Source organism: Colias philodice, chromosome 11 (assembly GCF_061535455.1).
Source record: "Colias philodice isolate Cphi_HAF_F1 chromosome 11, ilColPhil1 Martin Lab GWU primary, whole genome shotgun sequence".
NCBI lineage: Eukaryota > Metazoa > Arthropoda > Insecta > Lepidoptera > Pieridae > Colias > Colias philodice.
The window spans coordinates 8478460-8491992 of NC_143096.1; the positions used below are offsets into that span (position 1 = coordinate 8478460).

General features: G+C 31.4%; 2 protein-coding genes across 2 annotated transcripts; one reads left to right on the top strand and one right to left on the bottom strand.

Annotated features, from left to right (window-relative positions):
- Positions 1-3692: 3692 nt before the first annotated feature.
- Positions 3693-6466, bottom strand: LOC149484753 (cytochrome P450 4C1-like). The gene is made up of 7 exons (XM_089700403.1): positions 6308-6466; positions 5772-5968; positions 5646-5697; positions 4884-5067; positions 4373-4524; positions 4097-4282; positions 3693-3967 (listed from the first exon to the last, which is right to left on the bottom strand). Exons 1-7 carry the CDS (start codon positions 6459-6461, stop codon positions 3801-3803), a joined length of 1092 nt encoding a protein of 363 aa, XP_089556529.1. The 5' UTR covers positions 6462-6466; the 3' UTR covers positions 3693-3800.
- A 1863-nt stretch (positions 6467-8329) lies between these two features.
- Positions 8330-12821, top strand: LOC149484754 (cytochrome P450 4c3-like). The gene is made up of 9 exons (XM_089701010.1): positions 8330-8520; positions 8651-8740; positions 9088-9198; positions 9322-9510; positions 10831-11030; positions 11243-11526; positions 11750-11904; positions 12151-12336; positions 12575-12821. The coding sequence occupies exons 1-9, from the start codon at positions 8367-8369 to the stop codon at positions 12736-12738; spliced, it is 1533 nt and encodes a 510-aa protein (XP_089557136.1). The 5' UTR covers positions 8330-8366; the 3' UTR covers positions 12739-12821.
- The last annotated feature ends 712 nt before the right edge of the window (positions 12822-13533 follow it).

Below are 13533 nucleotides of genomic sequence, written 5' to 3' on the forward strand. Positions count from 1 at the left end.
CAAATGTATCCGCAGTTTGCCAGTTACTCGTACATGCCAGTAACTTTCACACCAGCTACTTTCCCGATTTACTGGCATGTGTATCCCCGCCCTAATACCAATACATATGGAGAAAATGACATGTAGTGACATACATATTTTCTTTTTAATCATTACAATAATTGTCAAAGGAGTACGCCTATGTAACATACAATACATATTTTAAAAAGCACTTTACCCTCTTCACATTGAAATTAATAGTAATTCTATTGTTTTTTCTTATTATTCTTATTACATTTAAGGGCTTGGTCTAGTAGTGCAAACAAATGCATCCTGTCATCCTATATGTAAATAATACAAATGTACTAAGGGAAAGTTGCTCCACTTAATTTTTAAAAATTAAATCATTCGTATGCATAATTTAATATTCGTAATAAGTACCAAAAATGACAATTTGAAACAATTTTCGTGAAAATTACACCGGGTGATTTTTTTTTTATCAGTACACAAAATTTGCGAATACTTTCTATTGATATCTTCAACTTCATGTTTATATAACTGATCAACTTTTACAAAGAAATTTGGACGAAATATAAAAAAAAATAAGCTTTCCATACAAAATGCATAACTCTATACATTTTTTTCGACCTAAGTTTCTTAGTGAAAGTTGTTCAGTTTAACTAATAAAACGGATAAACAAATTTTGTATATAATAAAAAAAATGTAATGTTTGTGTTAAAAAATTATAAAATAGAAAAATACGCAAATGAAAACAAAAGATATTTATTTCTGACTAGCTTCCGCCCGCAACTCCGTCCGCGCGGATGTCGGTCTTCGCGTCTTCTACAGATTTATTATATTATGTATAATATATAGATTTATATTGATAAACCTATAAATCTTTTGCTAGCATTCTGATGCTTTATCGGTTGCACTGGATTGATCTCTTTTTCAATCGCTTGAATGATATAGGATGGGTCCTTGATGGGCATCGAATGCTGAAGTCTCGAATCAATCAATTCTGACAGTAGGCAATTTATGTAAAATCTTGATAATGGTCCATCATTTTATTTTGCCTAAACGTTACATAATTTTTTATATATTCTATTTTTAACGAATGATTCACTCCAGTCCAAACAGCAAATAAGCAGACTTCTGCTTCTGCAACGTTTAGTTGTCCCTGAATTTGGAAAAAATAGTCATGATTCTTATCTATGACAAAAGTGTTATTTTTTGCATTGTATTTCAAATATTATTTTTTTTATTTTTAACCGCATCTTCCGCATTCATGTCTTTTGCCGGAATTAGACATTTAACTTCTACTAGTCCCATTTTCCCTTTTTGATATGGGAGTGTATAAAGTAAATTTTTTAGATATTTCTCGTTATACTTTTAAAAAGTTATTATTGTCATTTTGCTCATTAGGTAAAGTTATTTCGATATCAGTTTTAAGTTTTTTGATACCTGCAATAATAACGTCATAATCGCCTGCACATACTTAACGATTACACCCTGTATACAATCCACCATCCACATTCATAATGTTTTCCTGTCCTCCTCTCCTTTACGCTGTTCACCGATACATTTTAAATGAGTAAATCTGCTACCACTGAAGGATGTTTCATTGTGATCAGCAAATTTTCACCACTGTTGTCGATTATTTGTTTTTCATTTTTAATCAGCAATTCATCATCAGTTTTGTTTTTTGCAGATTGGTGATGTACCCTAACAATACGTCGAAAAGGGAAAGCATCAACGAATTATCGTTTTCGTCCTCTTTTTTTATTCTTCGCGTCTCTGTTACTTGTGTTTGTTTAGTTCTCAACACCCACTGAATTTTCTATGTTATTGTGATCTTCCATTACATCTGAGTTTTGATGATGTGATGATAATCCATTCGTTTTAATATTGGTACTAAGAGTTGGTGGACTAAACTAGAAATGGCGGACTAAATTTGTCAGCGCGTCTGTAAGATCAGAATATAAAACCAACATCCTGTATTTAAGTTACAAAATTAATAATCAAACAACATGCCGCTACGTTGAAAATGACTAGAAGAAAAAATTAAAACACCTCGGCATATAATTTTGGAGTAAACAAATCATTTTCCCCGTATGGGGATTTCCCCGGATGAATTTGGGAAGTTCAAGTTCTCAATACAAGTTTATATTATATTTCGTATTTCTCAAACGAAAAATAAACATTTTTGGAACTTCAAAAAAAATTATATTATAAGAAAATTTATGAGATTACTTTAGTTTTTAAGAAATATACATCCCTTTACTGACACCCCGTAAAATAAAGAAATTGTTGCCAATCACCTTTGCAATCTATTTGGTTTCATTAACTTTATGTTCGAAGATAATTTTTTTTCTAGTAGTTACACGCGTATTTTTTTCGTTTATTTTCCATATCGAAATCAAATGTTTAAAAATACGAATATTTGCACAAAACTAAGATAAAAATAATCAATTAACAAAAATATTAAATTTAATGAAGTATGAACTTCACACGAACGTCACTTCGGTATGAAGGAAAATCGAGCGTAGAGCACACGTCAGAACGCTCCGGCCCAAGGAGCGCGACTAAAGAAATTCGCTAGGATTTTTCCTAATTATTTTAAATATTTTTTTAATATTTAAAGAATTATCAAAATTCAAAAAAAAAATTTTTTAAAGGATTAATACTCATTGGTCTTCAACCAACTCGAATAAATTAATGGAAAAAATAACTTTTAGCAGTATTTATCAATAGATTTTGTAAGGCAAAAAATGGGAAATTTAATGAACTTATAACGTTCTAATTAGGAAAATCATAAGTTTTTCGGCAATTGTATTCAGCAGTTTTTAATAACGACTATATAAGGATAATAATGCGCTGATCAGATTGTATAAATTGTAATCGGTTGCAACGTAGTGAGTGCACAAACTTAGCTCGAAATGATTTTGGGGGAAAGAGACTTATCTTGAAGGCCTGATTAAGGTAACATAAAGTAACTTTATAAATGTGAAAAAATTCACGCGCATTGCGTATATAACACTAATTGATAAACAAGAAAAAAAAATTCAGTTTATCATTTAATTAGCCGGGAAAAAATTGTCAAATAACTTGTTGAAAACGCAATTTTGCTAGACTGCAGCCTTAATACAAAATTTATAACACTAAACAAAGACTAAACATCACACAGTACCGTTATAGTAGTGTCAGTGAAAAAACTTGGAAAAAGACATCAAACGTTTATTGTAATATACACTGAGGAATATTATAAGTTATAACCAAAACTTTATAGTTGCAGAGAAGAACCAATCTAAGCTGATAATGAGAATTGTGATTGTACGATCTTGTGACTCATATGAGTTAGGTATTACTATAACAAATTCTAAATTAGTTAGTATCTATTGATTCGTAATCTATTTCATGATTGATTTTATTTCGTACTAGCGGTCCGCCCCGGCTTTGCCCGTGGTACATATTTACGTTTTCTCTACATAAGAACTATCCTCGTACTTCAAGGAATATAATAAAAAAAGAATTATCGAAATCGGTTCAGCCGTTCTCAAGTTATGCGCTTACCAACACATTTTGGGATTCATTTTTATATTATAAGATTTATTCTACACTAGCTTACCCACCGCGGCTTCGCCCGCTTTGTCTAAAATCCAATAAATTATATACGAAAACCTTCCTCTTGAATCACTCTGTCTATTTAAAAAAACCGCATCCAAATCCGTTGCGTATTTATAAAGATTTAAGCATACAAAGGGACATAGGGACAGAGAAAGCGACTTTGTTTTATACTATGTAGTGATTAATTGCTCGCTTTATCTTCTTTCTAGGGCGACTTTGTACCCATCAACCGCCTTCATCATTATATCTAACTTGACTCTAATATTTGGTTTTGGGCCTCTCTCTGGTTCGCCTACAATCTTATAATGGCGGAGTATCGTCGCTAGTGTCGTTTTCATAGACATCATGGCGTATTGGTATCCTAAAAATAAAGAAATCTTAGAACATACTTATTTTTATATTTTAATTCCTCGTCTCTCCATTTTATTTAATTCATTTATATTATATAAATATAAATATTTATTTAGATTATGATGATAATCATGCTCACCTATGCAATTACGTGGTCCAGAGCTAAAAGGCAAGAAGCAACATGGATGTGGCAATTTATTTCTATGCGGCAGGAATCTATCAGGATCGAAACATTCTGCATCCTGACCCCAGTACTTTGGATTTCTATGTGTTCCCCAGATTGACGCTATACAGCCCGAACCAGCGGGTAGTATGGATCCATCATCTAGAAAAATAATATAAAATAATAGGTAGATCCAAAGTTAACACATTTTATTAAATTAATGTTTCTCCCACTTTGAACTTTAATACTCACGTAATAAAGTGTCTTTTTCAATTTTTCGACCGATAAAAGGCACTGAGGGATAGAGTCGCAAACTTTCTTGTATAACTCTATGAAGATAGTCTAGTTGTGACAAATCTTCTCTCTGGAGCGGACGTTCCGTATCACCTAATACTGATTGTAGCCTAGAATATAATTTGCAAATAATATACATTAAAGCTTTCACTTTTTAAATTTTACGTCCTTTTGGGTCAATTAAAAATAACAACAACCCTTGTTTTGTTTTTCTTCTTACCGCTAACTAACAATATCAATTTTATACCTAATATTAGTATGGACACGATTGAAACAATTAAAATTCAGTTTATAATAACATCGAAAAGCTTCTGTATAAAACGAGCCTTTTGGAAATTTTCTCTTCAAAACAAATAGGTATTGATACATGAGAACATACTTCCTTTATTTTCCTACTCAATAGAGAGATTGTTGTTAATAGTATATTCAGACAAAAACATTCACAGATTTAATGGTTTTATTAACTTACTCATTATAAACTTTTTCCTGCACATGAGGGTATTTCGCTAAAAGCTTCAAAGTAAAACCAATGGAAACCGCTGACGTATCAGTTGCAGCTATTATCATCATTAAAGCTTCTTCTCGTAGTTCTAAATCGTCCAAACTATGATCTTCTTCATTCATATAAATCAAATGATCTAGAATGCTCTTTACTGAAAGTACATTAAAAACCAACTTATTTTTTTCATTAATCGTAGATGTATTTTTTGTAATTCTGCTCAACTCTATAAAGAAATTTAATAAATAGTATTTTCTAATGTTTGATTTTACGCGAGTATCATACATTTAGAAATTGAAGACTTTTTAACGGATTTTAAACGCGATTTATTCATACTATTATTTTTCCCGACGTTTCGAACACTTTACAGCGAGCGTGGTCACGGGGAGACTGAGATGTTATACGTCTTGACGGTCATTCAAAAATTGCTGTTTTTAAACTACCTCCACCTATTCCTCCGTAGTTGGTATGTGGAGTATTTTTCCGGATGTTGGCAGTATTGGCTGATCGTGTCTTTTAGTCTTTTGGTATGTTTGACATGGGGTTTTAAATTCTTAATAACAGGATCCCAGGTGTTAGAAAGTTTCAAACCATCTTCTCTATTGAAATTTGGGTGTTTTTTAATTTCAATAGCCTCGCGCACAAGTCTTGGAAAAAAATTATTTTCTCTGGCTGAATAAATCGCGTTTAAAATCCGTTAAAAAGTCTTTAATTTCTAAATTTAATAAATACCTTCTAGGACGTCACTGTTATCCGATATTTGTTTCCTTTTATTTTGAATCACCTAAAAATTTAATTGTATCAGTAAAATATTATACACATAAGATTCTTGAATCTCCTTAATGAGAAGAGACTTACCTCATCGGCGAAGTCATTCATTATTTTAATATACTTTTTAATACGTTCATGATTAGGATGAAATCTATACAACCAGTTTGGATGAAGCCAGAAGTGGAATATTCTCTGAGCTATATAATTTTGGCCTTCATTGACAGCGTTCAAAAATGCATTATCAGGGTTCTGTTGAGCGCCAATTTTTACACCCATCGTTGTTTCTGTAAACGACTTATTGATGTAAACATTGTAAGATAAAAAATTATAAGTATTTTTGGAGTGAAACTTCTTAAATCGGGGTTGGAAAAAAATTTAGTGTAACATTTTTTCGTTACGCATGACATTTTTCCGTTACGGCCCATCTTTTTCTTATCCCTACCACGCGTGATTCGACGTATTTCTGTAAAGTTGCATATAGTAATTTTTTTTTGTAAAATAAGGTCATAAAGAAGTTTCACTTCTTACGTGTGTACACTAGTACACGCACACATTTTTTTTTTTTATCTTACAATGTTATGTTAATACTCGCAAGTAATTTTTCGATATTTCTCTTTACTTACCCATAGTAGAATCCAAACTATATGCATTTATAAACGGCCATAAACTAAATTCACCTGCGTTTATAAATGATGATAACACTGAACACAATTTTTCACTGTTCTCTAGAAAAATGTTGAAAAACGTTGAAAGTATCTTTGGGCTAAATAAAGGCATGATCGTTTTTCGACGTTGCTTCCAAATAGGTACTAAAATAAAAATACATTTAATTATTAAGGACATTGTTGACTATGCATAAATAAATTTAATGTATGTGAAGGTCCATGTTTTTAATGTCTGTGAAATAAAAATTAAACACAGAAGTTGAAACATATTTTTTGTGTATTTATTTTCTTGTTTTTATAACCAGAGCATAATAAAAAACTTACCTGGGGCAAAGACCGAGCCATTTCCAATAACTTGCCACATAAATCTATAAATATCGTCCTTCTCTAGACTGGATTTAAGAACTGTTTCGAGAACTGGAGCCTCTGTTACCACTGCAATACAATTTATTAATTACTTTAAACATAATAAAAGAAACACAGTTTAGTATTTGAATTGGATCAATAACTTGTGTGAGGCAAGAATTTACTAGAAGTAAATGATTAATTGGTACCATATCCGTGACTTTCATATTAAGAAAAGCATAAATTTATTTAATGCTTTTCTTATCATATTTTGATTTCATGTTACTATATTCTATTAAAATGAAAGTTTTACCAAAATACAGCAGAGGCCCAAACCAACTAGCAAGTACCCCACCATTGTTCATACTCGCATAGCTGGAATTTTGCATTACTTCTAAAATATCTGTAAAATAAATAACAAGACAAAAAAAATACTGCAGCATTTAATAAAACGAAAAGTACCTACTTCATTAATATTCAATCGAATTCTTTAAAAAGTCACTCGTGTTTTAAATCGAACAAGTTTTTTTTTCTTTGACGTCAGGAATTAAAGATGTATACAATATACATACAACTAGCTGTTGCCCGCAACTTCAACCGCGTGGTAAAAATAAAATTTTATGATACCAACTTTCCTCCCTTATTACCTATCGGGATAAAGTTTATCAAAATCCTTTCTTAGCGTATACCTACATCCTACATCATAGTGGGTAGGTATACCAAATTTCAACCCGTTCGGTCCAATAGTTTGTCTGTGAGTTGATAGATCAGTCAGTCACAGTATTAATTATTCATTGTCGTCATATGAGTGGGAACAAAGATTCAAGGTTATCGGGCAAAAAATTACAATAAACTAATAACGATACGTGATACTACTTCGTTTTCGTATGAGTTTAATAATTGGCATAATAAAAACGTGAGACTTACGTTCTGTAGAACCTACAAGTGAATATGCAGCTCCAATGATAGGCAAGTTATTATCATCTATAGGAAATTGATTAGCAAGTTCATATAAACGTTTTCTTCTCAATCTAAACACATAATATGAAATCAAAACAGAAAGGAGTGACAACCAAACGTACATTTTTGGCTCTTGTATAGGCAATGGTACAAACAGATGTAGACGAAGAATAACAAACGAAATATGCTTATATACAAAGTATACTTTCTTGGGATTACATAAAAATATAGAATTACATGCATTTTTATATTTGCAGGTGGAAACTTGATGAATAAAAATCGAAATCATGCGCAATAAAAAGCATTCACCAAAACTAAAATTTGAACCAAAGGTGAACGTAATATTTTGATTTTTTTTTTATATAATTAACATTATACATAAATTTTATATATGAAATGTGTTACTTTCCGTTCGTTCGCGTAACGTTCTATATTTTTTTCATGCAGGTAATGACGTAAATAGTGTGGGAACCTTTCGTATTAATTGCAAATGCTTTATACTACATCGGTCGGTAGCGTGTACCTTATAATGGGCTAAAATAGCATGGCAAAGGTCTTTCACACCAAACCCACATGACGATATTGTGATGTCATTAGGCCTATAATTAAAAAAAACAAGTTATTTATTAAAGACCGTACACCAAATTAATTGACCATACAGTGTTCTTAAGGTTTGATACTTGGTTGTATCACACGTTAATAATTATAGATAATGTTTCCGTGGTTGTATTTATTATGGTTTTTAATATTATGTTTTTTTGTGAAATCACATATTCGGAGACACATTTTGGCTTTTCGAATATATTCCACTAAGAAAAATTTACCGCTAATAGGAGCCATACTCCATTTTTCCCACAATGCAGAACGTAAGTGTTCATTTTTAATTTAATTTTCCAGTAATATAATATTTCCTACAGAGGACCGGATCTCAAAGATTTTTGGGATATAAATCATATTTACATAATTGAATCCTGCCTACAAATTTTTACATTTCAGATAATATGGAAACATTGCAAGAAATGAGTCAAGAATGCTCGGAAAATGGTGGTATATTAAAATTTTGTCTCGGTCCTGTAATATTCTTGAGTAAGTAAATAGCTGTTTAGTATAATGTATGATATCTTATGTATAAAAATAATAAGCAAAATGTATCTACACTAAAATAAAACGTAACAGCCCAATGAAATCCCATATTTCAGCAATATCAGTGCAAAAATATTATGTGAAGAATAATAACATTACATTCAAACAGGTTTTGTCTGGATGAACTCATTAAAAAGATTAAAAAGAGATATCTATAATAATAAAAAAAAACATTATGTGAAAACAATAACATTACATTCAAACAGTCTTTGTCCAGCTGAAGTCCTATCCTATAAAAATCAATAAGAGCCTAAATAGTTTAGCATTTCAATTAAACTTTATTCTTGCAGTGATGACAGATCCTTTGAAAATAGATGTGATTTTAAAGAATCACCTGGAAAAAGATGATGTCATGAAGTTCATCAGGTCTGTAATTGGTAATGGATCATTGTTTGCAACAGGTAAAAACACGAGACAATTATATAATTAATAGTATTTTTGGTATTATTTTAATGAACCTCAAACTAATTTTAAAATATAGCACTCTATGATTATGAGTCGTGAAGTATCTATATTTGTTGTAGTACCAATATGGCGTCGTCGAAGGAAAACCATGATATCTACTTTAAGTCCTAAAAACGTAGCCAATCATTTTGAAACGTTTCTGAAATTAGGTAAAAAAGTTGCTGAAGATATTGCTCATGTAACAGTAAATAAAGAGCCTCATAGCCTATGGCCGTATTTCAATTATTTTTCGTTTGATGTTATCTGTGGTAAGTTAAATTTTTATCCCTACACAATGATAATATTTTATATAAAATCAGGTATGTCCGTCAGTCCACCCTGGCTTCGCTAATGCACGTTAGGATTAATACCTACCTATCCCATGGTGAAATAATAATATTCTAAAGTAAGTAGGTCCTGTGGATAAGCGCGTTCAAACAAACAAATTTTTCAGCTTTATGTCATTACGTAAATTACTGCTAGAATTTAATGCATAATTTTTGACTTTTGAGTAGGGTGGATGTACCACTAGTTGACCATTTAAGCGGTTTTATCTTTAGCTATATATAAAAAACGGGTTATTTGTTTTACGTTCAATGTTATTTTTGGGACACAGATAATTGAATACTCACTGTAACTATTGTTCTTAATATCAATTTGATAACCTTCAAAGGTTTTATGAAAACTACTCTGAAAGTTATTTCTGCTAAAAACACCATTACTTGACCACTGATCACCAATATCTGACCATCATTACTCTAAAAGTTGACCATTTTCAAAATGGACAAAATGTCCTTCTTCGAACATTAGTTTTGTTTAATAAATAAATATATTATTTAATAAATAAAGATAGGTTGATGAAATCAAACCACTTGGTCACGGAAATCAAGTGGACAACTCAAGGTTAATAATATTCTCGGCCCCGAAACCTGACCAACTAAGTTCGGTATAAAAATCTTACGGTGGTCAGCTTTTGGAAATATGCAACATAAAGCTATGACTTAACTACGGCTTATATGGTTTGTTAAATTAGGTAGGTATAAGCACAAACCAAAGCAAGTCTTTCTTAGCAAAATATAAAGAACCAAGAGCTGACCATACTGGTCAACAATAGGCGAAAAATTATTTTCGTTGCTCCAAAAGATAACCAGGCCGCTAAAAATCATGAAAAACTGTTCATGCCAAAAATGAAGCCGAAAGTCTATAACAGAATGGTTCAACATTATGCCTATAACAAGACATATAAAGAGTAATCGATTGCATTCAAGATAAATTAAGATTTCCCAATCAACTCCCGATAAAAAACTCTTAGTAAAAAATGTGATTACTTACGGGGCACCTACTTAATTACATCTTCGTGTTGAAAAAATGTCAATATTTCTGACCAATGGCAGCAAGGTTTGTTTTTATTTTATAGATGATGTTGCTTTATAGAAAAAAACAATAAACTATCATCTGGGGCTGCCGTATTTTCTTAATTGGCGCATATATTTGAATTTCGGTCATGTATTGGCGCTTGGTCAGCTAGTGGTACATTGACCCTACATTATAATTTATATTCTATCAAATCGAAATATTACTATTTACAGAAACGGCAATTGGCACCGATGCTATTAAAAATCTCTATAATCATAAAGAAACATTTTTGAATTCAATAATGGTAGTAAAAGATTATTTATCTACAAGAATACTTAGCTTCTGGCTTCATCCTGATTGGATCTACCGTTTTCACAAGAACTATGCTAATGGCGAATATCACAAAAATACCTCCTTTTACTTTATTGAGCAGGTAAGAAAGCAAAGAAATCGAATTACGCCAACTACTACCTACCAGCCGTGAACTATAAAGTCATTTTTGGTCCTTCAATATTATACGTCGATTCTATTAAATTTTTCATCCTGAATAATAAAACCCCCACTTTTAATTAAAAGCATCTATTTGGGGTCTACATTTTAATATTTTTTATAATTTCTTATAAATATTTTTAATTCTTTTTACAGGCTATAGAACATAATCTCCGCAGTAAAATTACGGAGAAACAAAGCGATTTTAGTTCGAAAAGCGACCGCCTTCACAGAAATGAATACAAGAAAGTAAAAGAAACGATTTTCTTAAACCACTTAATAAATTACTCCAGACGAAAAAAAGAATACAATAATATAGAACTTCGAGAAGAACTTATGGCAATATTTTTAGCAGCAACAGATACGAGCTCAATTGCATTGGTTTTTGTATTAAAATTATTGGCAAAATATCCCGCAGTACAAAACAAAGTGTATGAAGAGTAAGTATTGTTTTGGTTTTCGAGTGTAAGTATGTATGTATATTTCTTTAGTACGCCCTACGGCCCAAGCCGCTAGACGGATTTTAACTATGAGTTGTCAATACATTGTAATCATCAGAATTGGTGGTAGTGGCATAGGCCACGTAAATTAACAGCACATTAGCAGTACATTAGCAGTTTCGTATTTTGTTTTGATTCTTATTTAACGTGAATTATAATGCAGGTTATATTCAACGTTTAAAGATCAAGATATGCTGCCAAAGAATAAGGATGACATTTTAAAACTTGCTTATTTGGACTGCGTTCTCAAGGAAACTCTAAGACTGTTTCCTCCCGCGCCATTCATTGTTAGAAAAATAAACAAAGAAACTGTATTACGTAAGTGTATTTGTAAACTGTTCTTAAAAACTATTAGTATCCAGAGTTTTATTTATTGTATTTCCTCTATATCGTATTTTTTTTTCATATATGCCATTAAATGATTGATTGTATGAAACGTACAAAACTCGATTTTTTTTGGTTTGATTCAATTTTTCAGATATTTACTATAATTGTCAAGTTATTAACTTGTGGTTCTTCAAAATTGTATTTAAATATAAACATTAATTTATTCTTAAATTGCAGCGGATGGAACAATCTTACCGGAAAATAGCAGTGTAGTGGTATCTATTTGGGGTCTACATAGAAACAAGAAGTACTGGGGACAAGATGCAAACTCTTTTGATCCCGATCGATTTCTGCCTGAACGCTTTATGAATATTCCACCTGGTTGCTATATACCGTTTAGTTATGGGCCTAGGAATTGTCCTGGTAAAGTGTACTAATATTATAAAGATAAAATGGATAGTTGCGATCGATACTCACTGATTTAAAAATTAGATAATCTACTACATCTTTACCGAGTAGCAACAATGAGTAGCTTACCTAAATATTAGCAAGTCTTATTTTAACTCGGTTCAAACTGAGTGAAGCTGGGTAGAGCGGCTAAACGCTTCTTGAAATTAAAAAAATAATCACTCTTTTCATATTTCAATTTTATTTTCTACAGGTTATGCATTCGCCATGATGTCGATAAAAACAGCTTTATGCGTGATTCTCAAAACTTACAGAGTTCTACCAGATCCTGAAGATGGACCAATACCGCACATAAGAACCAAGTTTGATATCACTATGACTTTAGTGGATGATAAAGTGGCTCTAGAAAGAAGATAATACTTTTATAATACTTAAGATACAACAATACCAAATATATGATTTAGTAAATTATGAATGTCAATGTGTGTAATCTTTTGCTATTACCGTCGTCCTATATCACAAATTATGCTGTTTTTAAAAGCATAACGTCTCGGTTACATCAATTTTTTTCACTCTTAAAAATATCTTATATTATTATCTCTGAAAAATGAAAAGATAACATTTTATTTGGCCTATAATGCATTTGCAGAAAAGTCAATTAATTACTGATCATCTATATTATAACGTTGACCAACATTCCTTTTCATAAAGAAATAAAAATAATATTGAAATATATCAAAACGGAATGCTACTAAATTTCTTCTTTATTATTGTTGTTTTCTTGGGCATTTACACGTATAGATGTTTCTGCTAAAATGCCTGGTTCATTTCATAAATTTTTATTAATGTGGCAAACATCGGCGGCGAGTACCAACCCTAACCTATTATAGCTATACAGCTAGCTATTATATTTTATGCCTAAAGTTGACGTTTATTAAGGAGTGAACCTTCAGTACGTACTATTAAATATCTTAATACTACTATAAAGGCGAAAGTTTGTATGGATGTTTGTAACTCTTTCACGTAAAAACTACTGAACCGATTACAATGAAATTTAGCACACATAAAGAGGGTAACTTGGATTAACACATAGAATAGGTTTTATCCCGGAAATCCCACGGGAACGGGAACTATGCGGGTTTTCCTTTGAAAACGCGGGCGAAGCCGCGGGCGGAAATCTAGTTCTGTGGTATAACATAAAAAGTAGGTAGC

What these genes read in the sequence shown, in the direction of transcription:
- LOC149484754 (XM_089701010.1), top strand. Translation starts at nt 8,367, where the DNA reads ATGTTTCCGTGGTTGTATTTATTATGGTTTTTAATATTATGTTTTTTT. An exon ending in CCTTTTACTTTATTGAGCAG is followed by an intron (nt 11,031 to 11,242) that starts GTAAGAAAGCAA and finishes TTCTTTTTACAG; the next exon opens with GCTATAGAACATAATCTCCG. An exon ending in AAACAAAGAAACTGTATTAC is followed by an intron (nt 11,905 to 12,150) that starts GTAAGTGTATTT and finishes CTTAAATTGCAG; the next exon opens with CGGATGGAACAATCTTACCG.
- LOC149484753 (XM_089700403.1), bottom strand. Translation starts at nt 6,461, where the DNA reads ATGCCTTTATTTAGCCCAAAGATACTTTCAACGTTTTTCAACATTTTT. An exon ending in CAGGAAAAAGTTTATAATGA is followed by an intron (nt 4,525 to 4,883) that starts GTAAGTTAATAA and finishes ATTATATTCTAG; the next exon opens with GCTACAATCAGTATTAGGTG. An exon ending in TGAAAAAGACACTTTATTAC is followed by an intron (nt 4,283 to 4,372) that starts GTGAGTATTAAA and finishes TTATTTTTCTAG; the next exon opens with ATGATGGATCCATACTACCC.